Source organism: Mustela lutreola, chromosome 7 (genome assembly GCF_030435805.1).
Source record: "Mustela lutreola isolate mMusLut2 chromosome 7, mMusLut2.pri, whole genome shotgun sequence".
In the NCBI taxonomy this organism is placed as follows: domain Eukaryota; kingdom Metazoa; phylum Chordata; class Mammalia; order Carnivora; family Mustelidae; genus Mustela; species Mustela lutreola.
In genome coordinates this window covers 133,906,939-133,934,221 of record NC_081296.1, presented here as the reverse complement: position 1 = coordinate 133,934,221, position 27,283 = coordinate 133,906,939, and the positions used below count along the sequence as shown (strand labels likewise).

General features: G+C 41.1%; 1 protein-coding gene across 41 annotated transcripts in view; it reads left to right on the top strand.

Annotated features, from left to right (window-relative positions):
- Positions 1-27,283, top strand: part of NRXN3 (neurexin 3) — a 1,566,681-nt gene that overhangs the window by 1,371,901 nt on the left and 167,497 nt on the right. For all 41 annotated transcript variants that reach the window (XR_009355806.1, XR_009355805.1, XR_009355804.1 and 38 more), the window contains one exon: positions 10,356-10,527. Coding sequence is in view for 37 of the 41 variants with exons in the window: in XM_059182678.1 (XP_059038661.1) it covers positions 10,356-10,527 (172 nt within the window). In the remaining 4 variants the exon portion in view is untranslated. The remainder of the gene's footprint in view (positions 1-10,355; positions 10,528-27,283) is intronic.

Sequence of the window (27,283 nt, the reverse complement as noted above, 5' to 3'; positions counted from 1 at the left end):
GGTGTGGAAGTCAGCAGGCCCGCTTTCTCCTGATGTGTTGTAGCTGTTTAAACCTCACTTTTTTTCTTCCCTCTGTTGCTTTCATTAAGGTGGTGGGGGGTAGGTCGGAATCAGCGTTTTGAATTAGAAATGCTGATAGGATCCCAGAGGGGCTGTTACAATGGTGATAGTTGACAGGAAGGAGGACCATAAAATATCACCTGCATGAAATACCTCGCTGCAACACTATCTCCAGGACACACACACCCTGGCCTGCCTGTGTGCAGACAGGCACTGCTGATCTATTAGAGTCTGCTGGCCATTTTGTTTACGATAACTAGGAAAGGAAAAATGAGCCCCTATTTCAGGGTGTTCATCCCAAGATGATGACACAGGAGATTCTCCTTGCAGGTAAACCAAGAGAGTTCAGTTAATCACCATTTATCACTCAAGGGAGTCAAGTCTCTTGCAGATGCACCGGAGCCCTGGAGACGGACTGCTCGCTGGGTAGCAATGCGGTTCTTGTCTCTCCTTCCATCTCAGTAGTGAACTGAAGGCCTGGCATCAGAGTGATGTGTGCTGGCTTTTAGAGTCCCAAGACTTTAATGTGTACGTGATTCACTCCAGAGAACTAGAGAAATTTTCAGAAAGAAATGTCGTATCATTATAATAACTTTACAACTTCGCTTCATCGCCTCCATTACCAGACTATTCCTAGAGACCAGCATCTTTCGCCAGGAGCCTCTAATTTATTTCTCCATATCCCCAGCTGCCTACCTCCAAACAGTGCTCTGCTGAATTGATTTTAGTATCTCAACCACCCTTAATGGATCTGAGATAGATTAGTTCAGACCTAAATTGGGTGAATTTTTTATATATGTTGTTGTCTTATTAGAAATGTCTCGTATATTTTAGGTAATTCTTGAATAAGCAGGTACAGACAAGCTCCCTGTCTGACCCTCCCACTGATATTGAAGTCGTTCTCACCAAATAAACATAAACTATAGGTCAAAACCTGAAAAGAAAAAACAACAACCACAAAACAAAAACAAAGCAAAACAATTAACAGGCTAGCCGTAAGTTGTGCAAGCTTCAGTAAGAAGGGTCAGCAGACTTTTTCTGTAAAGGACCAGAGAGTAAATATTTTAGGCTTTTGAGCCACAAGATCTCTGTTACGACTCTTCAGCTCTGCTATTAGAGTGCAAACACAGGCCTGGACAATATGTGAAGGAATGAGTACAGCTGCCTACCAATAAAACTTTACTTACATACATAGACAATAGCGGGACTTGGTGCATTGTTTGTTGGTCTCTATGTCAGGCCAATCTCCCTCTTACAACTTTTGCGTGTCCATTCTCCAAAGACATCATTAAAACATGCAGTAATCTGCATCGTATTTTCTGATAATCCCAAACAATAAATCTCTCAATTCTGAAACATGAATACTAATTTTTTTTCCCCCAGATAAAAAAATGGTGTAAAAGTTTAGACTTGGAATTCATCAAGGCAAGTGACTGAGATTTTGGTTGATGCTTATTATTTACATAGATCCATTCCCCTTGAAACTATGTTAATTCAGTTTTTTTCAGAGGTATTCAAATAAGTCAATTTTAATGAGATCCTCTACATACACATTTCCTACTAAAAATTGAAATAGCACATCAAAAAAATATTATTACACTGTTTGAAACCAGAAAATCTAGTATACACACCTGCCCTAATTATGTTCTAACCATACCACCCTAAGTTTTCTGTGTATTTCTCCTGCACAAGTTACGTGGCTTCCAATTTTGGATGTTAGGTCTTATCTTAATGACTTCAGGCCTTTCAAAGGCACAGGTGACACTCAAAACCTATTAAGCCTTCCTTAGGTCAAATCAAAAGGTGGAAGTATACTGAAATCATTCAAATGCAAAGTACCCTTAAAAGACAGGTAAATAATAAAACACTTTGGAAAATCACTAAAGGTTTCCTTACAGCCACAGACTAGTTCTAGAAAGATTGCTGGCTTTTTATTAGTCTCTCTTCCATAGGGGAGCTGCTGAACATCCATCTTTGTGGAAACTGACTAAAATTACCTCATTGGGAGTAAAGAGTCAAGGGACTAGATGGGAGTTGGGACCATAAAATTGTGCTGGGAGATGTATTGGGGCATTTTCTTAGGGGCTAGTAGCAAGGAGTTAAAAGAGAAGGGGATGACATTGGGGAGACTGTGTGCTATGGTGAGTGCTGTGAATGGTGTAAGACTGATGAACCACAGACCTGTACCCCTGAAACAAATAGTAAATTATAGGTTAATAATAAAGAGAGAGAGAGAGAGAAGGGGGTTACTAAGACCAGTCAGGGAAAGTAATGTAAGACATGTATTCCAGACCTGCCCCTTTCTGGCCACGTAAGCTGGTGTTTCCAAGTGTCCATCTGTAAAACAGGCACTGGAATACCACACAGAGTTTAGGGAGAATCCAGTTATCCAAATGCTAAGATGCACAGAGCTTATCCTGTGCTCTGAGAGCTAGATCACAGTTTTAGACCAAACGCGAAAATTTGCATGTGTGTATACACAAACATGTGCTCACATACACTCGCATAGTGTGTGCATGTAGAACATTGTATATGTGTGTATATTCCTTCATACTTCAAAGAAGGGGCACTGTGAGGAAAAATAGGTCATATATAAAAATGTTTCTAGATCAGCTTCTTTCAAGCCACACATGCTTTAGAGATAGATGTTTGTTGTGTGACTAAAGTTTTGTACTGCCTAGTGCAGAGTTTCTCAGTAGGGACACTGTGGATGTTACAGGCTAGATATTTCTTATTTGTGTATTATTGGAGATTTAGCAGCATTCCTGGTCTTGACCCACTAGATGCCAGTAGCACACCCCACCTCTGGATGAGACCACCAAAAAAAAATGTCTCCAGACCTTGCCAAATGTCCCTGGGCACAAAATCACTCCCAGTTGAAACCACTGCCCACGTGAAACCAAGACATAAGGAAGTGGTCCCCAGACTTTGGCAACCGTCTGAATCACTTGGAGAGCTTGTGAAAATACACATTGCTGGGCCCCACTCCAGGGTTTCTGATTCAGAGGGTCTGGTGTTAGATCCAGGAATTTATGTTTCTAACAAGTCCCCACAGGATGCTGATCCTGCTGGTCCCAGGACCACACTTTGTAAATGTATGGATGAGACGTGAGATGATCTAGAATAATATTCTTGATGATCTAAAATATATGTATTTTTTAAATATTTGAGGATTATAGTGTTGTTACTGTGAGCACGGGGCCTGAGATCTCTTTATTAAAGCCTTTGGGTAGTTCCCTCATAGCTGTGGTAGAGATTTGGGGGGAAAACAAGGCATTTATGGGAGATGTTCTGTCTGGACCAGGTTGTAGTCAGTCATCACTGCCCTGCCAGCTGTCACCTGAAGCCTGCAAGGTCTTGGTGCAACACTAGGGCTTCTATGGAAATCAACTTTAATTTTTGCTTTGCAGTCAGACTTAACTACCAAACAGTCATATCTAGCCGGTCTGACGCTGGGGGTCTGCGCATCAGAAGTGAATGTGCAGAGTGGATTTGAAGGACACGGTGACTCAGGATGCCATTTGTGACCAGTGACTATTAGAGCATTGGCTCCGACTTGCACCTTATTTACTTGCCCTGGCTGTCTTGTCCTTCCTCGACTCCCCCATTTCAGGTCAGAGTTCCCATTGTCCTGAGCTGTCATCCACGCTCCCTCTTATTTTATTTTATTTTTTTTTCTTTGCTTAGAGTTAGAGACGGAGCTGTCTTGAGCTATTTATCAGTCTTATCTCTCCTGGCCCTCTGTTAGTAATTCAGTCCATGGATCTAATCCGCTTTAATTGATTGACCTCCCACAACCACACTCCAGCACAACAAGAGGAGAAGCACAGCTGTAGGTGGAGAGGTGTAAGCAGTTTTGCTGGGTGGGTGCAAAGGTCCCTGAGACCTGTGCAGATTTAGGAAAATAGAATTTGTTTCCAAGCCATTTAACATGAATTCTCTAGGGACAATCTGTACAGATTCTAGAGCGGATGATGTTGAATGGGAGACAGTCATTTTAAATAGAGTGGTATCCTATAGGATGTGTGCAAACACCTCCGACTCATTCATCATCTGTCACGCTATTTCTTTGTTCGCTATCCCCGCCACCCTCACCTCACCCCCACCATTGACGTCATTCTTATATCGTCCTTTGAAGAGCAGTTCAGAATTTGCCAGATTTTGTTCATTTCTCTTAAATTCCATTTAACACAGGTATTACTCTTGTTGCCTTTGTTGTTTGCTTGTTTGTTGTTGTTTTTCTTTATATAGATAGTTTAATGACCTCCTCGAGGTTACCTGGACAAGATGTGGAGCTTGATTGGGCTCAGGTCTTCTGATTCTAAATCACAAAGGCTTCTGGAACCTAGAGCAGACATTTTCCTTTTCTCTTGCCCTTCCTGTCACAGTACCCCTCCCCCTGCCCCCCCAGCCCCCCGCCGACCAAAGGAAGGGGCCTGGGATGATAGTGAAAGTCCACATCATCTCCAAGTTCCATAGTTGGAGTCTTGTCCGTTTGGACAATTCCTGATGGGCTTAGATGTCTTGAGAGAGAGACCTTGTCTCTTCTCTCTCTTGAATTTTCAATAGTGTACAACGGCACACAGAAAGTACACACTCCCTGCTTATTAGCTAACAATTATCTTGAGTCTAGAACAAGGAGACCTTAACATTGAAAGAAGGGACTGATGATCTTCACTGAAAGACAGTGACTGGCCATGAAAAGTGTCCATACTGTGTTGTAGTAAACACAAGACTGTTTTACCCTAGAGAACTTCAGGAAAATTCTCCCTCAGCCAAAATTATCTGATGAATCAAAGTTATGCCTCATCTTTTTTTTTCATTGATTGCATACATAAAGCACAGTGAGATTATATGTTTTGATTAAGATTTATTGCAAAAAAAAATGGCTATGGGTGAACAATTCTCTTCATTATCATCTGCTACACAAATCCTATTTAACCTCCCATGGTATAAAAACTTACCAACACAATTTTTTTTTTCTACCAAAACCATGCATTCTAATTCCCTATTCATTCATCCTCTTATCCATTAATTTAACAAATATTAACTGAGCACCTGTCAGTATCCCTACATTTGAGACAGACACTATTAGTTTAGGTAGACAGATTAGGCAAGTTAGGCAAACAAAGTATATAATGTGTGACGTTTACAGTGTCTTATATAAGTAACTCAACTGCAGCATGTAATACATGCGATGCATGGTGGAAAACCCATGGATTTTAATCTTAAGTGATTCTTCTCTTAGTTGTGTGAATTCCTAATTCTCTGAATCTCCATCTTTTTAGTCTATAATATCTGGAGGGTAATTGTAAGAATTCAAAAATTGTTCTATCGGGCTCCTGGGTGGCTCAGTGGATTAAGCCGCTGCCTTCGGCTCAGGTCATGATCTTAGGGTCCTGGGATCAAGTCCCACATCGGGCTCTCTGCTCAGCAGGGAGCCTGCTTCTCCCTCTCTCTCTCTGCCTGCCTCTCTGCCTACTTGTGATCTCTCTCTGTCAAATAAATAAATAAAATCTTTTAAAAAATTGTTCTATCAAAAAGTACCTTCCACGCACCCACCCATTCTTCACCATAGTCTGGGTTATGTTGCATAACAAGCAGATTCAAGATTTGGTGGCATAAAACAATCAAGCTTTGTTTCTCATTTTCCATGTCCATTGTGAGTTGGCTTGTTGCCATCTTCCCTCAATGACCCAGGCTGACAAAGAGGCCACTGCCAGAGATTTGCTGGGCACAGTGGTTGAGAACCAATGGGAGAACTCAAACCAGCGGTTTAATGTGTGGCTCAGGAGTGACACCTAATTTATTGGTTACCACTGGTTTCTTGGCCCTGCACATCACAAGGGGACCTAGAAATCTTCTCTTAGTATGAGCCGATTATGGGGGGACAGTAATGCTGTCACTGACTGTTATTTACTGCGACCCAGACTTTGGAACAGGTATGCCAGACCTGGCAGTGTCTGGCCCCAAGAGGGATCACATACCTATTGTTCTTCCTGTATGACTGCCTAGCCCTGAACTCACAGATTTCACTCGAAGCCTGGAAGCCAGGATATTGAGAACTGCTTCCTTTGCACATCTCCCGGGCATACCTTTGAGAGTCCTAGGTCTGTTTCTGTCAGCTTCAATTGTCTAAACTAGAGGATGGTGCTTTTTGCCTTCCCTGGGGGCACTGCGGAATGAATGAAGAGATTACCTGTGGGGAGGTCTTTATTCCTGAGGATTTTTCTTGCCCTTGTGCATCTCTGCTCCTGAATTTTGAGCTTGGTGTTGGTAGGATCTCCTGGGTCACCTCCACAGCAATAATATAACGTGGCTGATGGAAGATCAGAGAGCTGGAGCCAGACTAATTTGAGGAACCAGGTGGGCTTGTAAACCGTTATTATTGATGAAGAATGACTTACTGGCTATTTACAGACAGCCGTTTTCCTGTTCAGTCTTGTTTTGTGTGTGTGTGTGTGTGTGTGTTTTAACAGACATTTTTTTTTTTTTTATTGCACTTGAGGATTCTTTGGTAATGTCTTCTGATTTACCACTTGTCTGTGTTTTTAATATCAAGGAGGAACATAGATTGAAGTGATTGCCTTTGGTAGCAACTTTAGTGGTGATGGGTATGGAGTTACTAAAATTTATAGGCATGCTGGTTTTGCAGCCACACTTTGCTTGCGTTGGACGGGCTTATAAAAGACACCGAGGAATGCGAAGAGAGAGCAGCTACCAAATTGTGACAGGAAATCAACCATGCAGATGTTGTTTTTTAATGTTCTGTTTGCTAAAATTCACATTTATGTTTACAATATTTCTTGATGACACTGTCGCCCAATAGCCGGCCCTTAGCGCGCACCACCACTTTCATCTATACTGATGAGGGGAGAGAAGGGGAGAAGATGACTGACAAAGTATGGGCAGCCACGTGCCGGGTGTTTCCCACACATGTATTCTCCTCAAATCCTCGCAACAAGCTTCAAAGGTAGCAATTCGCCTTTCCCTTCTTCCCCAGCTCCCTTTATAGTGGGGAAGTTGGAAGTTAAATAACCTGCCCAAGGTCACATAACTCTCAGAGCCAGAGAGAGGCATTATTTGAACCATGCCATGCTGAAACCATGTTTATCCTATTGAACAAATTAACTTCCCCAGCACTCACAGGGTGTGACATGTCATCAGTCAAATGTTTGGATTGTTCCTTCTCCTGACCTCATTTATTTGAATAATATTTTATTACTTGTCAAGTGTGTCATGTTCATCATTGTAATCGTATCACTTTAGCCTTAGAACAGCCCTAGGAAGTCTGGAAAGCTGGTGTCCTGTCCCCACTTTTACAATACTAGAAAGGGGTTTGGAAAAGTTAGGTCACTTTCCCAAAAGGTCAGCTGGGGCTGTCTCCAAAGTCAACACTCTTTATCCCTCAAATCATCTCCTCTCCAAACGCACGAGCCAGCAGAGTTCATTTTCATGGCAGCTGGGCGTGATGAATTCAATCCTAGGCAACTATATGGGTACTTGCCACACGACTTGTAATGAACGGAGACAAAGCAGTTAGCCACAGATTACAATGCCACTGTGGTCCCATGACAAATGACAAGGAGGTTGCAGTAATGAAATCTTATTACCGCAAGTAAAGAGAGCACATCTGAGGTCTAGCACAGCCGCTGTTACCACCGTGGGGGAACACGATGGGGCATCTGTGTAAGGGTCTCCACGGACATTGGCGGGAGCTCTTGCGGGATTAAGACGATCTCTCTGAAGCCTTGATTACAGTGGCAAATGTGTGGTGCCTCCGATAAGGACCAAATATTTATTCTGGCAGAGATTAAATCTTTTCTTCCCTCGAATCTATTATGGATCTTGCAGAAAATCTGCCCAAGAACATATCTCGCTGATCAGCCAACTCACTGAGCCAGAACTGTACTGTGCCGCTGCTGTGGCTGAAAAGCTGCAGAATGCTGGTTTAAAGGTCTCCTCTCTACCTAAAACTGCTCTCCACCCCTGATTAATTAGTGACTCAGAGGTGAATTGAATCACCAGCAGCCCTTTCCGTGCGCCCAGGATTTATATAGTGGTTTCTCATTGAAGAACAGTGGTGCAATAAACAGCCCACGTTTGTGGGGTGGGCAAAGGAGTAATGGTGTCTACACTTATGGCTTCTTAACTCCTCTGGTTCTCTCATTCCGCTAAACAGGTTATGACTCAGGTTACTATAACCTTGCTTATTTAGGCATAAGGATGAGTAGTTTCTAACATGTATGCACCTACCCTTAGAAAAGGAGGCCGGTGCTTTAAGTAGGGGAAAGCAGAAAAATCACAGTATCATTTCTGAATTTTTAGAGAATGAAGGAGAAAGAATAAAATGATCCATCACAGTATTAATTATGGGCATGAAAGATGCAAAAGAACCCATCATCAATTTCATTTCTCCATTTTAATGCAGGTGCTTTGTTCAGCGGTGGAGATGGAGATGTAGGGGGTGGGGAAAAAAACACCCTGAGAACACAGTGTCCCAATAAACAGGGATTTACAAAATCATAAGTACATTTAGTCCCCATTTGGGAGGGTACCTGGATTCCTTTTCGCGGAGAACAGAACATGGGGATTGCACACATCGTTCTACCTTGTGTGCTGTGCGATCTGAACACAAAGGCAAGGGCAATGTCCACCCCATATCACAGCTATCCCTGCATGTTGAAAGCCGCCTTTCTTAGTCACCTTCGATGGGCTAATTTCTAAAATCAAGACTCCTAGGTACTTGTCCAGTCTTCTATCAGGAATAAGATGTGTTCACCTCCTAAAGGAAAATTGGCAAGATGAAGAAAGCCTGCCTTTTGAAAAAAGAAGTGAAGTGTACCAAAGTATCTGGAACCCAATGCCTAAAATCTCACCAGAAGTCTTAATTTACTAACTTGAAGCACAACAAGTGCTATGTTTTGAATGGATTTTTGTTTATAAATGAATGGACCCAATTACTAAATCTGAGTTTCCATGAAATCCTTCCTACACTTCGTTTATGTGCCTTCTGCACTTCTTTTTTCATACGCTTCCTTTTCTTACCCTTTCCTCCCTCCTCCTCCTCTTGCCTGTTCTCCTCCCCCTCCACCTTTTTATTCTCCTTCTACCTCTTGGAAAAGAACAGAGAGGAGAACAGAGACTCTGCGGACAAAGAGAACGTCAGGGTTACCGCTAAATTTCACTGTCCTTAAATGTTCAACCTGTTGCCAATAAGTCAGACAACTAGAAAAACGGAGGAAGATGTCTCCGCCTGCCCCAGCCCATTCCCCCTGATGTGCCGTGCGCTGTGATACCTTCTGGGAGGTTGACAGAGCCGGGTTAAATCTGACCAGTAAGCTTACTTCCGTTTTGTGTCTCATTGTGAATACTATTTCCAACTCTTAGTCGTAACCGATGACTAGAGGAGAAAAGTAAGAATTTTAATAGCATTATTCATGTTTCAGTGTCTCTGGCACTTCTCGGGAAGCAGATGATGCCGTCGCCTCTACCTTTCCCATCATCATCACCTCCATTGCCAGAGTGTTTCTCTTCTGGAATTCATTGTATTTTCCTTCCCAGAAGTCTTTTTGGGGGGAGCCGTTGAGGTTCTCATTTGCTATGTAGTGTACAGCTGCTGAATATCAAATCCCTCTTGGGATGAGCCTTAGGAATAAGGGCACACGTGTGAGAAGAGTACCAGTCATCTTACCCTGAAAACCCCAGCTCGGTTTCACTGGCCTCTCCTAAGGATACGTTTCCTATGGGTTTGAGACTTAACACGGTGTGTCCTCAGGTGTTGATCTAGAATGCTAGCCTCTATGCTGTTGCCTGCTCATCATGCATTGTACCCCTCCCCCCTTGGCCTTGATCACCGCCCCCCCCCCCGAAATGCACAAGTATGCTTATATTTCCTCTTTAGTCCTAAATCCAAACTGCGAGGTGATCTAGGCTCCAGTGTCTAATTACCTCCCCTAGAAAACAGGCTTCGTTCCTCTCACAGAAATGTACTTTGCAGTGTCACTGCCCAGCTCTTACGTGGTTCTGTGGTTTCCAGCTTTGATATCTGTGGAGAGCAATCAAATGATGTAACCTGTGCAAGGGCAGCCCGTGAGAGCAATCTGGGTGGCTTTATACCATTGGCTTTTATGCTGCAGATGAAAGCCCACGGAGAAATGTAGGCTACTATTGTTCCCTTCATGCAGACAGCTCCCTCTGGGTATCTACAGGTTTCCTGCCAGTTGGAGGATCCACTTTAAAGAGAACACTTTGCGGTTGGTGCTAACTATGCTTTTTTTGTTTCCTTATCCTAGGAACAGGGGAAAATTGGAGTCGTCTTCAATATTGGCACCGTTGACATCTCTATCAAGGAGGAGAGAACCCCCGTCAATGACGGTAAATATCACGTGGTGCGCTTCACCAGGAACGGCGGCAACGCCACACTCCAGGTGGACAACTGGCCGGTGAATGAACATTACCCCACAGGTACGTGTTGTGCACTCCGTGATTACGCGCTCTCTTCGGCTCTCCCATTCTTACTCCTAAGTGGCAACTTTTTCATGACTGTCCCTATATCATAAAACACTGATCACTAAGCCCATCAATCATGTTTTTTTTGTTTTGTTTTGTTTTTGTTTGTATGAGAAGAGTTATCACGTCAGGGCTTGGTTCGGTGTAAGGAGCTTCTGGAGACTTACTAACTATGCACTGGACGCTTTTCGTCAACCTGACATACTACCCAACTGGCTCATACTAAAGACAATGGCCTTAGGTTTTCCAGGGTGTTGCAGGTGATGACCAGGGGAGGGATGGGGTGCCATCTCCATCGTGAGCTACTGTTGATGATCACAGAATAATCCATTTTTTTAAAATCTGGACTCTATGGTACCGTTTAGGCAGGCGAGGTTGAAGGTACAGATGGTCAGAGATTTCAGAAAGACTGTAAAAGGAAGTTTACTAAAACTTAAAGTGATGAATATCAAGTCAGGGTAACGATGAGAAAAAAATGAAGAGTGAGGTTTCATTCATTTGGTTGACTTGGCCAATTTTTCCTTTCATTAACGCTAAGCCTGCTTTGCTATTCAGAGATTAGTCCTAGTAGGCATTTTAATAGCAAGCATGCTGGTGTGGGAGGGAGAGGGGTTAATCATCTGTTTAAATTTTATGGTCAAGGAGCATTTGCCAAACTCCCAGAGCCAGATGGCCAAATCAAGGGCAATGGGGGGACAGGTTTCCTTCTTTTAAAGAGATCATTCAGATCATCCTTTAGCGTTCCCTCTCATCTCTCACCTCTCCTAGCAAGAGAGTCCTGAACCCTCATCATCAAAGTTCCAGGAAAGGAAGGGAAAATACTTTGGCTGAGGGCCTTTGTTCCACAATGGCATTGTCACTTGGTGGATGCAAGAGGCTAGCTCAGAATATGGAACTTTTCACTAATGTTCACTCTCTCTCTCCTACGCTTCAAATTCCCCATAATTCCCTTACTGCCTGCCGTCCTCTCACTTCCTTAATAGTGAAGTAGGCGCAGGGATAAGGGAGCCCAAAGCACATTTTCAGAAGTTTTTAAGAGCTGTTTAGCTAATTATCATCACATTTGGGAGAAATACAGAAAGTAAATTTGTCTATTTGTGGCCCAAGAATTTTGAATGACCCGAAGGCTATCATTTTCACGCCTAATTCAGCATTAATTTTCTTTAAAAGCCAATCAGAAGTAATGGTGCTACTACTCACTCCCCCTCCCCCACCCCCAAATAGCCAGTCTTCCTGTGACTGGTTTAAGGATTATAGGAGCATCTACAAAAAGCATACAAGACTCCCAAGCTATTGATATGAAAAGCCCCGCCTACCCATTTATCTACCATCTCAGTATCCACACAATATCCAGCTCAGCCTTTGCTGGGAGTCTCTTGTCATACACTTAGTACTTCTCAGATTAAGGCACAAAAATGACCTTATACGTTTATCTATGAGCCTTTGAAGACAGCCAGAGGTGTTAGCAGCGGCTATGAATTCTTATCATCATCCAAATTCTTTAGGCACTAATAGACCTGATTTTTAAATGTTTTGTGCTTACACTCTGAGAGATGGATGGACACGGGAATCCAAATAGCCTGAGATCTGAAAAGCTGTTCATCTGCTTATCAGAAAACTCGCTCTCCATGCGTGTTATCACTGGCCCCGCTAATGCTGCTGTAGGGTTGGTTGTTTCTATTAGGAATTTCAGAGATTTCTAAATTGATGTTAACCACTTGCCCTGAGCCAATATAGAACCCATGAGTTTGCTGAAGACTCTTTAATGGTCATTTAAAAACCACAGTAAGAAAATCAGTGACCCTGGCTGTGTGCCTGTCTCTTTATATCTTTGGTTCCAGATTATGGGTTGCTAGCTATGTTTTCAAAACAGAGTAAACTTTTCTTGAATGGCATTGCTTACCATTGAAAGCGATTACTAGTAGCTACTGGTAACCGTTACTTAGGAATAATAAGTATTATCACGACCGAGCACAAGGCAATAGAGCGGTTGTAAGTGTGGGCTTTGGAGTCATCTGGCTGGAGTTGGTGTCCTCAGCTGTGAGTCTAAGGCAGCCTGAGTTAAAACCTCGAAGGGCCCTGAGCACTGAATTATTTGTTGTCTCTCCCCGTATGCAATTCAGCAGTATACCATAAAATAAGTGTAAGAATTTCTAATACTCTTGATTTGGGGGATGATCACTGTGATGCTTCAGAAATAGTATTCTATTCTTTCGCCCCACATTCTCCTCTTTTACTCTGTTTTCTTGCTTCTCTAAGTGTGTATTCTTCCTATGTGTCGATCCAGTGTCCCCTCAATAACTTTAAGCAAGCTGCTTAACCTCTGAGCCTCTGTTTACTGGTCTATAAAATGGGATTGTGTTAATACTTACTTTCCAGGGCTAATGTGCAGATTGAGTGAATGTATATAAAATGTTAGTTAAGTCAGAGAGTGACCAAATATTTAGGTAGCATTGTTTTACTATGATGTCTTCACTCATACAATTTTCTTCACTGTGGCCATTAAATAGCCCACAAATTAGGTAGGTTTGACATTCTTGTTCTCCATTTCAAATTTAAAAAGAGACCCAGGAAGATGCTATGATTTTCCTAAGGTCACATAGTAAATGTGGGACAGGACTAAGACCATGTTCTCCTGTTCTCAACTGGACACAATTTCCACTCTTGTTCCCACAAAAATTGGGGGATGTTTTGAAAAATGCATGGGTAGAAATGAACATCTCTCTTCTTATGTCATTTTAAACTTACTCCTTTTATTTAAAGTGTCCTAATACACAGGTCAGTACCAATAACCATACAAAGGTGGTTATTATGAGGTGTGGAGTCGAAAATCCTTTTAAAAAGAAAAGGTTTTTTAGCTGTGCTAAAAGGCTCCTTTGTAATACGCCCAAGCTGTCCTCCTGACAACAATAGCAATGTGCTTCCATGAGGCGATTCAAAGAATACTGAGTATTTGAACTAGTAATCATCATACTTCATTGCCTGGACTGAAAAGTGGTAAATGGAATGTCCAACATTCTAGTTTTATTTCTAGTTTTCTTTTTTTTTTAATGGGTAAACATTCACTTGGAACAATCTAGTTTTAAAAATTTATATTTTTATTTTTGAGAAAGCGTGAGAGAGAACAAGAGTGGAGAGCCGTGAGGCCAGGTCAAGGGGCAGAAGGAGAGGGAGAGAGAGAGAATCTTACATAAGCTCCATGCCCAGCACAGTGCCCGACTTGGGGCTCCTGAAGCTCATAACTCTGAGATCATGACCTGTGCTGGAATCAAGAGTTGGACTCTTCACCAACTGAACCACCCAGGCACCCCCAATCTAGTTTTATATTCCACTCTTCCAAGACTTCTTGGGAGTGGTCACCTTTTGATCTTTGGATACCTTATTTTCTCTCCCTCCTGCCTCCCTGCGCTACTGAAAGGATCCACTTAACTAAATTTAAAGCATCATTAGAGCAATCTGGCAATGTTTGATTTATATTAAACCATAAGATTAAAATACCCCCTGTATCTGGGCATCAGAGAACAAAGACATCTGGTTGGGCAAGCTTGACACAATTTCTGCAAAAGGGATGTATGCTTTTTCCACGCTACCCTCTTTTATCGATAGTGATAAGTATAGAAACTCTCAAAAGGAGTTCAGTTGTGCTACTTGTCTATTGCTAATGTTTAAACAGTTAAGAAGTACGGAGGAGTTCCTACAGAATATTTGCGTAAGTTAGCTCATTTTGAGGGCATGTTCTTAAAGAACCGTTCCCGCTCAACAGGTCCCTGTGTATCAGGATGATGAATGGGTCAACTCCAGAATCTTCTCCTCTCCTGGACACTCATAGGATTTTATGTGACTCTCCTGAAGCATCCCAGTGTGACATATTTAGAAAGCAGCTGGGCCCAGGGCAGGCAGCATTGGCTTTTTGTGAATCAGGATGGATCCAAAAGAAAAGTAGTTCTATAGCTATTGGGATCTTATATCACTTAATACTGTGTATAGAACGCAAAAGCAACTTCTTTCTTTGAACCTGAAAATAGAAAGCCTACGGAGCAGGAGAGGGAGGTAAAAGCAGAATCAGCCCAGAGCTGGCATCCAGGCACAGACAAATGTTCCTTATGAAGCCTCTGATTACTGTCTTGACACAATGCAGTGGTGGTGACAAGGGAGGGGAGGTGAAAGGCGTCTTAAACATGAGGAGTTAATTTTAGCCCCAGCTCTAGGTCCCCTGGGAGGCTGAGCTGACTAGGATTGTTCAAGAGCCTGTCTACCATGCCTGGGTGGCTGGCTGTGTCACTAGGCCTACTGGAACCCTGAGTGTGGAGGGGAAAGAGGCTTTTTGGGTCAGAGACGGGCTTCCTGGAAAATGAAGGCTGACGAGCAGCTCTGATGTGCAAGACTTTCCATCTTCCCACTGCAGACGGTGCTGAGGAGAGCAGGGTCTCAATGGTTTTTTTTTTTTTTTCTTTTTTTCTTGGTATTGCATACCAACTCATTTGAAGAGCTCTTTATTGGATTCCCCTTTTTTTTCAGTCAATAAAATGCCCCTGATGACCTGAGCTTCAATGCTATCCGACCATCCAGCTCAGAACATGAAAAGGATGGAGAAGTGGCTCTCCTTCTAAGACAGTCAATTAGAAAACTCCTTATAATTGAAGGTGTCCAATCCCATAGAATCTTATCTTTATAGGTATTAAAAGCAAAAACATTGCTATTGTGCTTAGTGATGTCGCAAGTGAAATAAGAGAGGTTTCCTTGTCCACATCTCATCTTAGATTACTGAGATTTTGAAGGGTTAAAAACAAGTCCCTGTACCTGACATGATGCTGAAATTTTTCCTGTATTGGGTTTTCATTAATTCCTACCCAGGAGGTTTTCGTTCCTTTTTCTTTCTGCCTTTGCCTGCAAACATTTGAGGCCTTGCCAGATTTGAAGCCCACATTAAAACAAGCCCCATCTACTTGCTCATTCATCCGTTCAGAACTAGTGTTACTTTCAGTTCAACTGGAGGAAGGAAAAAAAAAAGGGGGGGATAAAAACCGCAACATAGATAGTGACGCCTGCACGGGGAATAACAAATAAAATATGATCAAGAGAGAGCTGTATTTGAACCTGACTGTAGAGACTGTAGAGATACAATGGCAACGAGAGAAAGGATTGCTTAATGAATGTGTTGGAGCATGGCGCGGTACATTTTGAAACCATCTTATAAATAAGTTCTTCGAACATTGGGTCACAGAATGTATCAGTTAATCAATCAAACTAGGGCATCCCTAGGATTCTGACTGCTAAATAGTCCGGCTTGTCAGGAACAGATTAGGATACACGAGTAAGTGAGTTTCTACTTCCGGGGAACTTTCAACTTGCTGAGTGAGGTTGGTCTTTGGCGAAAAGATGTATAAAATTCCTTTCAGTGGATTTTCTTTACAAAGCAGTGTTCTTTAACTTGGCTATGAATGAGATTCTCTTGGGAACTTTTAAGAAACTGCCAGTTCTCAGGTCCCAGATACAGGTAATCGGATCGGTCTGGGGCGTGGTCCGTGGACCAGCAGCACTGGAATCACCCAGGAGCTTGTGAAAAATGGGGCATCTTGGGCCTCTCCCCAGACCTAATGAATCAGAATTTGCATTTTAATAAGATACTCAGGTGATTCATGTGTAGTGTCAGGTTTCAGAAGCACAGGTCCTGGCATCAATAGTTTTTGTTTTTGTTTTTTTTTTAAGATTTTATTTATTCATTTGACAGATAGAGATCACAAGTAGGCAGAGAGGCAGGCAGAGAGAGAGGAAGGGAAGCAGGCTCCCCACTGAGCAGAGAAGCAGAGAGCCTGATGCCGGGCTCAATCTCAGGACCCCGGGTACCACGACTAGCCAAAGGCAGAGGCTTTAACCCACTGAGCCACTCGGGTGCCTCAGCATCAATAGTTTTTAAAAAGCTCCCATGGTGATTCTATATACAGCTAGGTTTGAGAATCGCTGATACTTAGAAAGCTAAACAGGTTTTTCTCTCTCCTATCAAACTGACTAGCAGCGGGGTCCAACATGGTAGCCACTAGCCCCATGCGGCCACACTTGTGATGTGGCTGATAGGACAGAGGCCTTGAATTTTTTTTTTTTTTTTTTTTTAAGATTTCATTTATTTACTTGAGGGAGAGAGAGAGAAAGTGAGCACAAGTTGGGGGTAGCGAAAAGAAGAGAAGCAGACTCCCCGCTGAGCAGGGAGCCCAACATACAAGACGCTCAAATGTCTGAACCACAGGTAATCCTGAAATTTTATTTTTATTGTACAATTATTATGTCCTAGGCACTGAAGATTTAAATACATTTTTTTTTTTTTCCAATTCAGTCCTTAGGCCATTATGAGGCTGGTTAGCTAGTGGCCAGAATCAGGCAACACAGGACTAGAACATACTGTCTCTTGCTTCCTTTTACTTGTTTTATAGAATGTAAATCTCTGTTTACAGCAGTAATAAATTAATGAGCATTTACGAAATCCTATACCTTCTAGACTCAGCTAAGGTATGTTGTCTTGATAACACCAGGGGGTGATCCCCCCTCTTGATTCACTGGATTGTTATCCCAGAGAGGTAGAAATGGCAGATGTCACCATCCTAACCAAAATCATCCCACTTCATGCATAACATCTTATTTACTTTTGTTAAAAACCCTTGGGTTGTTGTTAGTTTTATTCCCGTTTTACAGATTAGGAGTCGTTCAGAGATCTTAGGTACTTGCCTGGAAATCTCTACTTTCTGCCAAGTTAGAAGTGAGCACTTCCCAGTGCATTTGTGACATTTGCTTTCCTCCAGATCCTTGGTTCAACCTCCGGGACTTTGGCAGCCTCTTTCTTTTCACAATTCTCTTTTATCTTCTAGCACCATATTTACGTGGATGGGAAGGGCTTTCTTAGATGCGAGTCTCTTACTGTGGAAAGGTCTTGGGGGATGGGAGAGTGTTGAGAGGGTGCATAGTAGTTTTTTTGTTTTGTTTAATTTTTGTTTTATCCGGCAACCCTTCTTTCTCTTCTGTGAATTCCCAGCCACAAGATAAATAGCCTTGTATCTTAAAAGTTAAATACAATTACTGCTATCAAACCTAGAGCCTTTCTGTCCCTGTAAATGTCTCTTAGAGGCTGATAAGACTTTCAAAGCAAACTGTGGGCTTCTAGCTAATGCTAAAATTAAACCTAACCACCTAGAAGACAAAAAGACAAGAATACATACACATTTATATACACATATATGTTTATACATACACACACACACACACACACACACACACCCTATGAAAGAGAGAAGAACATTTGGGATAGACAGAAAAGGAACTCATAAACACATGGCACATGGACACAAGACACATGTCCCTGAGACATTAAGCCAACACAAGGCTCAAGGTTATTTATGATATAATAACACACAAAGGAGTCTGTTATCATTATGAAGATTTACATCAGGTAATATGACAGCAGTTATAGTAAATAAAGATATTATTTATCTAGAATTCATTTGTGAATAAGACTGTGATTTTGATATAGAAACTTGTTCATCAAAAGAATAATGTCTCTGGAAACTTCTAGAAGACTTTATGAGGTAAACACCTTAATGGTGGTTTATAGTTAATGATTTTCTCCTCTTTAGTAGACTACCTTGGGATTTAGAGGGGAAGATGGAATTTAACAAAAGGCCCAGGATGATTATTTATTTAACCATATGTTAAAGGATACACATATTATATAGTCTAGGGACTCAGCGACATAGTGATGAGAAAATCGAGGGTCACTCCTAGGCACTCTTTAACTAGAAATATAAGGAAAAGGATTTCTCAGTTCTTATGAATAATGAGTATATGTATATATTAAACCAAATCTAACACTTTCAAGATGAGAAATACAGTGTGTTCACCTTTCATGTGGTTTTAAAATTATACTCATTTGAAATTAATATGACAGAAAAATACTAATGACATCTTACTCTATGCAAGGCATCTGTAATTAACACACATTCTTTCAAATTAAAACACTTATCAAACATTGCATAATTTCAAAGCTAGCTAACTGAATTGCATTTTTTTTTTCTTATTGTCACAGAGAAGCTCCAGTTTAGATAGCAAATAGAAACTCTGGCCTGTAAAATTTACCTTAACTATTAAAATCCAGAATTACTATCCTGACCACAAAATGCAATTACCCTGGACTGCTTTCACTCTGTCTCAGAGTCAGACAGACATCAAATGTCCTCAGAGCCTGTCCAGAAGTATAGCTGTATTTATAGGAAAAGTTTCCAAGTTCAACCTCTTCAGTTTAAGGTTTGTACAAGGTTGCAGGATCCCTGTAGTTACTTAAAGTCTAAAAGGAACATTTAGCTTCTTATGGAAAGGTGGTGCATAAATATCCGATAATACTAATAATATATATTCACATACAGTATGTCGTTTATAACTCTATAAAGCACAGAGGGTAATGAAAGGCGCTCTAAACTGTAGCTCACTCAATCGATTGTAATCATACTGCAGCTGGTCTCAGGGAGATAAAGACCTTCCCCTCCTGGAAAATCCCGTCAATATGCCGGCAGGCTGAAGAAGGGGGACAGGAGGGTCAGAGGAGAAAAGATAGAATGAGTCAAGGAGAAAGAGGCACTTCTAATCTTCAGCTCATGGAGTTAATGTGTCCTGGATGTGATTCCCACTGATAGTTTAGTTTGTTTTATGAGATGCGTTACTTTTCCCCAGGATACTTTTACCGCCTTATGGTAAGTCTGCTAGGTGTTGGCCTAGACGGAAGGCTTTGCCACATGCCAGCGATTGACCCACAGGGCTGCCTAAGAGCGCTTGGGGATGTAGGTGTGTAAGTGGAAAAGGACAATTCAAGCCAAAAGCTAAAAGTTGGGGTGCCTGGCTGGTTCAGTCAGTGCAGAGTCTGCCTCCCACTCAGATCATGATCCTAGAGTCCTGGGATGGAGTCCCACATCTGGCTCTCTGGTCAGTGGGGAGTCTGCTTCTCCCTCTGATTTTGCTCCTTCCCCTGCTCATTCTCTCTCTCTGTCTCTCTCTCAAATAAATAAATAAAATCTTTAAAAATAACAACAAAAAAACAAAAGCTAAAGGTTATATCAAAAGCATATGATGGAAATGAGTTGATAATGGACCAGAAAAAAATTTATATGTCACTTTCAAATAGCAGAAACACTTCAGAAGTCTCTTTACTAACGGATGTTGCCTTTTATTAAAAGGAGATGTTGCTGTGCAGAGGCTTTTGATTTTGATGAAGTCCCAAAAGTTTATTTTCGCTTTTGTTTCCTTTGCCTTTGGAGACATATCTTGAAAGAAGTTGCTGTGGCTGATATCGAAGAGATTATTGCCTATGTTCTCCTCTAGGATTCTGATGGATTCCTGTCTCACGTTGAGGTCCTTTATCCATTTTGAGTTTATCTTTGTATGGTGTAAGAGAATGGTCAAGTTTCATTCTTTTACTTATAGCTGTCCAGTTTTCCCAGCACCATTTATTGAAGAGACTGTCTTTTTTCCACTGTATATTTTTTCCTGTTTTGTCGAAGATTAATTGACCATAGAGTTGAGGGTCCATATATGGGCTCTCTACTCTGTTCCACTGGTCTATGTGTCTGATTTTATGCCAGTACCATGCTGTCTTGGTGATCACAGCTTTGTATTAAAGCTTGAAATCAGGTAGCATGATGCCCCCAGCTTTATTTTTGTTTTTCAACATTTCCTTAGTGATTCGGGGTCTCAGTCAAAAAAACAAAGAGGCAACCCATGGAATGGGAGAAGATATTTGCAAATGACAGTACAGACAAAAGGTTGATATCCAGGATCTATAAAGAACTTTTCAAACTCAACACACACAAAACAGATAATCATATCAAAAAAATGGGCAGAAGATATGAACAGACACTTCTCCAATCAAGACATATAAATGGCTATCAGACACATGAAAATATGTTCATCATCACTAGCTCTCAGGGAGATTCAAATTAAAACCACATTGAGATATCACCTTACACCAGTTAGAATGGCCAAAATTAACAAAACAGGAAACAACATGTGTTGGAGGGGATGTGGAGAAAGGGGAACCCTCTTACACTGTTGGTGGGAATGCAAGTTGGTGCAGCCTCTTTGGAGAACAGTGTGGAGATTCCTCAAGAAATTAAAAATAGAACTTCCCTATGACCCTTCCATTGCATTCCTGGGTATTTACCCCAAAGATACAGATGTCGTGAAAAGAAGGGCCATCTGTACCCCAATGTTTATAGCAGCAATGGCCACGGTCGCCAAACTATGGAAAGAACCAAGATGACCTTCAACGGACGAATGGATAAGGAAGATGTGGTCCATATACACTATGGAGTATTATGCTTCCATCAGAAAGGATGAATACCCAACTTTTGTAGCAACATGGACGGGACTGGAAGAGATTATACTGAGTGAAATAAGTCAAGCAGAGAGAGTCAATTATCATATGGTTTCACTTATTTGTGGAGCATAACAAATATCATGGAGGACAAGGGGTGTTAGAGAGGAGAAGGGAGTTGGGGGAAATTGGAAGGGGAGGTGAATCATGAGAGACTATGGACTCTGAAAAACAATCTGAGGGGTTTGAAGGGGTGAGGGGTGGGAGGTTGGGGGAACCAGGTGGTGGGTATTATAGAGGGCGCAGATTGCATGGAGCACTGGGTGTGGTGAAAAAATAATGAATACTGTTTTTCTGAAAATAAATAATTTAATTTTAAAAAAAAAGGAGATGTTGCTAATCCCCCACCTCATCAGTGGGGTGAGTTTGAGGGGACTAATCTCCTTAGGCATTCATGCATTCTGCATTCCACAAATGTTAATTCAAAATCAACTTTGCATATAAATCCATGCTAACTGATGGGTCCATGATGGGAAATAAAACATAGCCCCTGCCTTCACGGATCTTCTCGTCAGGTAGAAGAGAAGTACATGTACATAAGCAAGATAGTTTTAATACTTAAATATTATCGTGCATATATTAAGTACCAGGCAGTACACTGAGTTCTTATATTCAATTTTTTAAATAACCCTAAGGAGTAGAGACTATTTTCATCCTCGTCTTATAAGTGGAAACATGGAGGCTTATGAGATTAGCTCTCACCAGGTCCTAAACTAGTACAGGAATCCCTGGAACTTGAGCCTGTCTTTCTTGGAAGGCAAATGTAGTGTTTCTGTGTACTACCCGCCGGGTGGTACCTGCAGTTTCAGAGAGAGTAAGAAGGTGCTGGCATTCAGATAAAATCTGGGTTCAACGGCCCACAGAAGTGTCTGATGGACCCCCGAGGACCAGACTGGAGCGGCACGGGTGAAATTTGGGCTGTGATCTTTGGTTCTCTGGGACAGTGCCAACAAACTAGACATTCAGAAGCATGAACTGTGATGCGACACCTTGCACCTTTCACACTGAGGGAACAAAAGGGCAGGCATTGTTCCTTCCTCATTTCACTTTGTGTCATCTGCCCCATGGTTACAGAGGAGAAGAATTCATCTCTTTCTCTTACAGAATAAAGCAGGGGTACTTGGTGGCTTGGTCGATTAAGTGTCTGCTTTCGGCTCAGGTCATGATCCCAGGGTCCTGGAATCAAGCCCAGCCTTGGTCTCCCTGCTCAGCAGGAAGCCTGCTTCTTCCTGTCCCACTCTTGCTGCCCATGTTCCCTTTCTCACTGTCTCTCTCTCTCTGTCAAATAAATAAGTAAAATTTAAAAAAAAGAAAGAAATCAAAGCTCAGGGGGTTGGAGCACATTTGTTGTAGTCACGGGGCCAGAAAGTATCAACGCTGGGATTCTACATAGATTTGTGTGTGCCCACCCCCTCTCTCTGTTACCCCACTTTTCCATCTGCTTCCCAGGATACTCAGTTCCTATTGTATATGGAGCTCAGAATCATTCCGTTGACAGAGGTAAATTCACATGCAAATTTACTATTGTTTCCCACATCCCAGAGCATGTGGTACACTCTGTAATCGCATTATTAAACATTTACTAGAAATGTGTTTCTGCCTGATGCACAATTGCCAGTCTCAATGTTTAATTAAACTAAATTTGTTTTCATTTTAATCACATTATTGAAATGTGGTTTTTCTCAGATTTCAGTGGTGAAATCTTTATTCCAAATGCCTACAAGTGTGAGAGAGCTTTATATCCTGGACAAGGGAATGTGGATATTACAACATATCCTTGAATAAAGGATTGTAGGGGAATAATATTAGTTAATAAGAAGCAGCACTGGTACAGTACTTATTTTGTATCAGGCTCATGGATTATCACACTGAATCCTTACAGCATCCTAGAAAGTGATTCTATAATGATTCCCATTTTGGAGATGAGGCAACTGGATCTCAAAGAGCAATACACAAGAGTAAGAATAAGTAACATCCTCGTCAGTATCATATAACCAGCGTTAAGGCCAACTTGGATTTGAATATAGGCATGGAGACCCTGATACCTTCATTTACATTTCTTAATTTTAGGTAATCTCTATACTCAATCTGGTGTTGCATGTCACAACCCCAAGATCAAGAGTCTACGCCCTTCCCCTGAGTCAGGCAGGCACACCCCCTCCTCTTAATACCTTCATTTAGAGGAACTTCTCTAAAAGACTGAATAATAAAAATGATAGGCTCTGCAATTTTTGAGGTCTTTGTTGCCATTCTTGAACTCGGCTGTTGTGCAAAAACAACCATAAACAGTACATAACTGAATGGGCACTGTTGTGTTCTTTTTTTTTTTTTTTTTAAAGATTTTATTTATTTATTTGACAGAGATCACAAGTAGGCAGAGAAGCAGGCAGAGAGAAAGAGGAAAAAGCAGGCTCCCTGCTGAGCAGTGAGTCAGATGTGAGGCTCTATCCCAGGGCCCTGGGATCATGACTTGAGCTAAAGGCAAAGGCTTCAACCCACTGAGCCACCCAGGCACCCAGGCACTGGTTTGTGTTCTAAGAAAACAATTTACAAGAAGAAACTATGATGAGCCACATTTACCCATTGGTTGTAGTTAGGGGGCCTTTGATCTAGACCTTTTGAGGCCTACAGCTCTGTTTTTACTGATGCATTAGTTTTATTTTTTGGATTGTCTTATCTCTGTTAAGAATAAAGGGAGCAAGATAATCTCTTAAGTGAATGAGTTAAATCAGAGAGACACAGAGAGCAATATTGTTAACTAGAGTAGCATAGACCCACTGGTGAGGTTAATTCAGGATAAAGAAATACACAAGTGGGGTGGGCAATCCATGTACCCGTACTTAAGAATCCAACCATATACTGTTTTCCTAACTGAACACCAAAGACATAGATTGAGTTCTAACCGTCATTTATGTTATGCCATAGCTTGCTTAGAGCAGGATTCGAAAATAAACTGAAGGTCTTAATACTTCTCTCATTCTGTTACTTCTGCTTGTAACTACAAATGGTGGTAATCCAAATACACGCTTTCTCGCTCACTCCTTAAGGAAGTTGTGTACTTTTCTTTCAAATTCATGGATTTTGTATTAGCCACTGGCTCAGCTGCCCTAGCCTATTCTCCATAGCCCTTCTGCATAAAGGTGCCAACTGACTTCTTAGCATTTATCTTTTCTTCTAGCTGCTCACTGATAGACCATAACCATTTTCTGAGTTCCAGAGAAACTTCTCTTGATTTTCTCGACATTGTTTGTCCCTAACCTGCCGTTAGGAGCTTCCTACTTGCGCTTCTACTGTTTCTAGCCATTTGAGGGCAGACTCTTAGGTGTGACCCAGCCTACTTCTTACTGTTGAGTTTTAGAGATTTTAGAATCTGTTTCTATTTATTAGAAGAAAAAGCACCAGGTTATGAGTTATAATAGGTATATATATATATATATATATATATGCTCAAGCATGTGCAAGTTTAAAATAAGTTTTTAAATAAAAATCAAACTAAGGAAGACCAGATTTTATTTTCATAAAATAGCAGCCCATCTAATTTTACTGATCTCAGTATTGAATGTAATAAAGCTATCAGTCTAAGGTCGAAGGTTCCACCACCAGAGTAGGAAGTATATACCACCAGACATGACTTTCTAGAGCCTAAGCAAAGTGGTCACGGGGAGGGAACTGTTAATTACGCCTCAACTCTTTTTTTTTTTTTTCTGAGTCAAAGAGACAATACGACAGGTGTTCAATAAATGTGAAACTGCTCAACTGTATTAACATTATTGGAGGCTTCTGAGTTCATTGTCTGCATGTACATAATATAGTATATACCAAGGTAAAGCGTATCCTTTACATACAAGAAATATACCTAAGTTCATTTAAAAAGTAATAGGAAAATAACAAGTTTTTATTATGTATAGTTGAGATTTTACGGTGAAAATTTTGTTTGTTGAAACAATTAAATCTTAAATTTAATCACCCTGGGATGATTCTCTATGGGTCCAGAAGAGTGAATTTTCCAGTATACTTAGTCAAAATGGTAGAAGAGAGAAAAGAACATTCAGGCATCCATGAAAGTTAAAAAAAATAACTAAATATAAATCTGACATAGATACGTATGTAAAGTAAAAATAAATCTAAAATCTTCTCAGACAGCCAAGGTTTAGAAATACTTGGTAGTTCATTTTCAAACCTATATAAAACTGTTGTGAGATGTTGACTGTTTCAAATAAAATAGGAATTTATATAAGTGAAGTACAAACTTAAATAGAACCAAAATGCTTTTGGGCTTTCGAAATGAATAGCTGGAATTTTACTGAATTTTCTATATGGTGAGGGTAGAGCTAGACTTCTAGACAGGAAAAAAAAAAAAAATGAAGGTAATACATGGAAAAGAAGAACCACTCCCAGGGGGCAACTGAGATCCCCTAGAGGAGATGAACCAAGTGAAATCTAATAGTTTTGCTTCATTTTGTGACTTCCTTCTACTAAGACCTCAGAGAATTTTGAGTTCCATGGAGGATCATAAAGGGAATTTTGAAATACTCTTAATGGCTCTGTTCTGGAAATAAGGCAACTGAACTGAGCCAGGTGCCCTGCTAACCCGTTGACTCAGAGTCCTCCCCAGTGCTGACTCCAGACCTTTATGACAATTCTCCAGCCTTATTCCCATCCTCAGTAATTGTACACAGTTCATCTGCAACATATCTTCCAAGTCAACCTTCCAGTGATCTGGTTGAAATGCAGTAGTAGTTGTAAGATGTCACCCAGAAACACTCAGGCCACAACATCAAAGAACTTTTCAGCCAGTAAACCCAGCTCCTTCTGTGGCTGCATAATCATGTAACGGCACCATTCTGTCAGGTTACAGTTGCTTTCATTTTTCCTGGTCCATTGGGATAATCAATATTTTTTTCCTCTTGTGGTTTTGATCCCTTGTTTGGTGACACTTCCCCCAGGGCAGCTACTTTGAACAAGCAGACTGTTGACTAGGAAGCTCAAGACTTTGAGCAGTCATTATGTATGTTCAAACCTCACTGCCTTTTGAATGTGGAGTAACAGCTGAAATCCCAGTTGTCACAGCCAACCTCTAAGGACAGCAGCAACCCCAGGATCGGCATTCTTTTGTGAAGAGAAACCATTTAGATACATCTGTGAAAGTATTTATTAAGGATCCATCTCTACAAATCCCTGTGGTAGGATCAGAATCATAAATAGAGTTTGGACCATTATTCAATCAGAGCATATTTAAATCAAATAGGATAAGTAAGGAAGAAATCTATTTCTTTAGTATTCACTGTGTCTAGGTTCTCCTTTTTGAGTCACACTCAGAAGTAAATCTTTGAAAGAAAGTAAGAAGTAAGATACATCTTTGGACAGCATCCTTTGAATTTGGTTAGATGCGAAATTGCATTCCCTGTTCAGAAGTCTAAAACTTGTCAGGATTCCAGTGGGACTGAAATAAGTACCCTCCCTGGTCATCAGAAATTAAACCATAAAACCAAGAAGACTACATGCTGTTCTCTCACCTGTGTCATCTCCTGTCCTAGCTGTGCCTTATACTTACTGATGTCCTAAGTGCCTTTTGACAAGACAGCAATGGGGCATCAGGAGACCCTGCACGAACCTGAGTAGGCAAATTTAGTCACTCAAAGGCCTTCTTTTAATCTTTTGGATCATCATTGCAAAGATAAAAGTGGGATTTCTGAAAGAGTAAAATTCAAAGGATCTTCGCAATTAGAATGGTGATAATACTAGATCATCGGGTACATTTCCCTGGTTGGTTCTGAGATTTCTGCAGAAAACAGACTACTCTCATTTGACTAGTATAATTTGAAATGTTACAGATGATACAGTATGGCTTTCTTCTACCAAGAAAATAGACCTGTCTGATTCTCCTCTTTGGCTGGAAAAGTTTTTATGTTCCACTCCATTATCATTAGGGATGTCATTTGAAATGATTCCCAGTCATTTCTTTAAATCCAAGACATTTATTTTTTACAGATATCTAGGAGATATTTCTTGTGGAAAGGTACAAATTTCCATGGAGAATATATGAAGACATTCTTTCCTTTGAGATGTTTATAAATTCTCTCTATACATACAGGGGACACACACACACACACACATCATTGGGTAAATACTAAAAACATTGCCTTTGTCCTGGCACAAATAAATATATTTAAACATAAAATAGCCTAAAGATCTTTAGACATAGCTCTCAGATGGTCGAGATTTAATATCATGCTAGTTAATATTTTATATTAAATAGTTAAAAGAAGGGAAAGTCATGAATATTTTATTAATATATCTCAA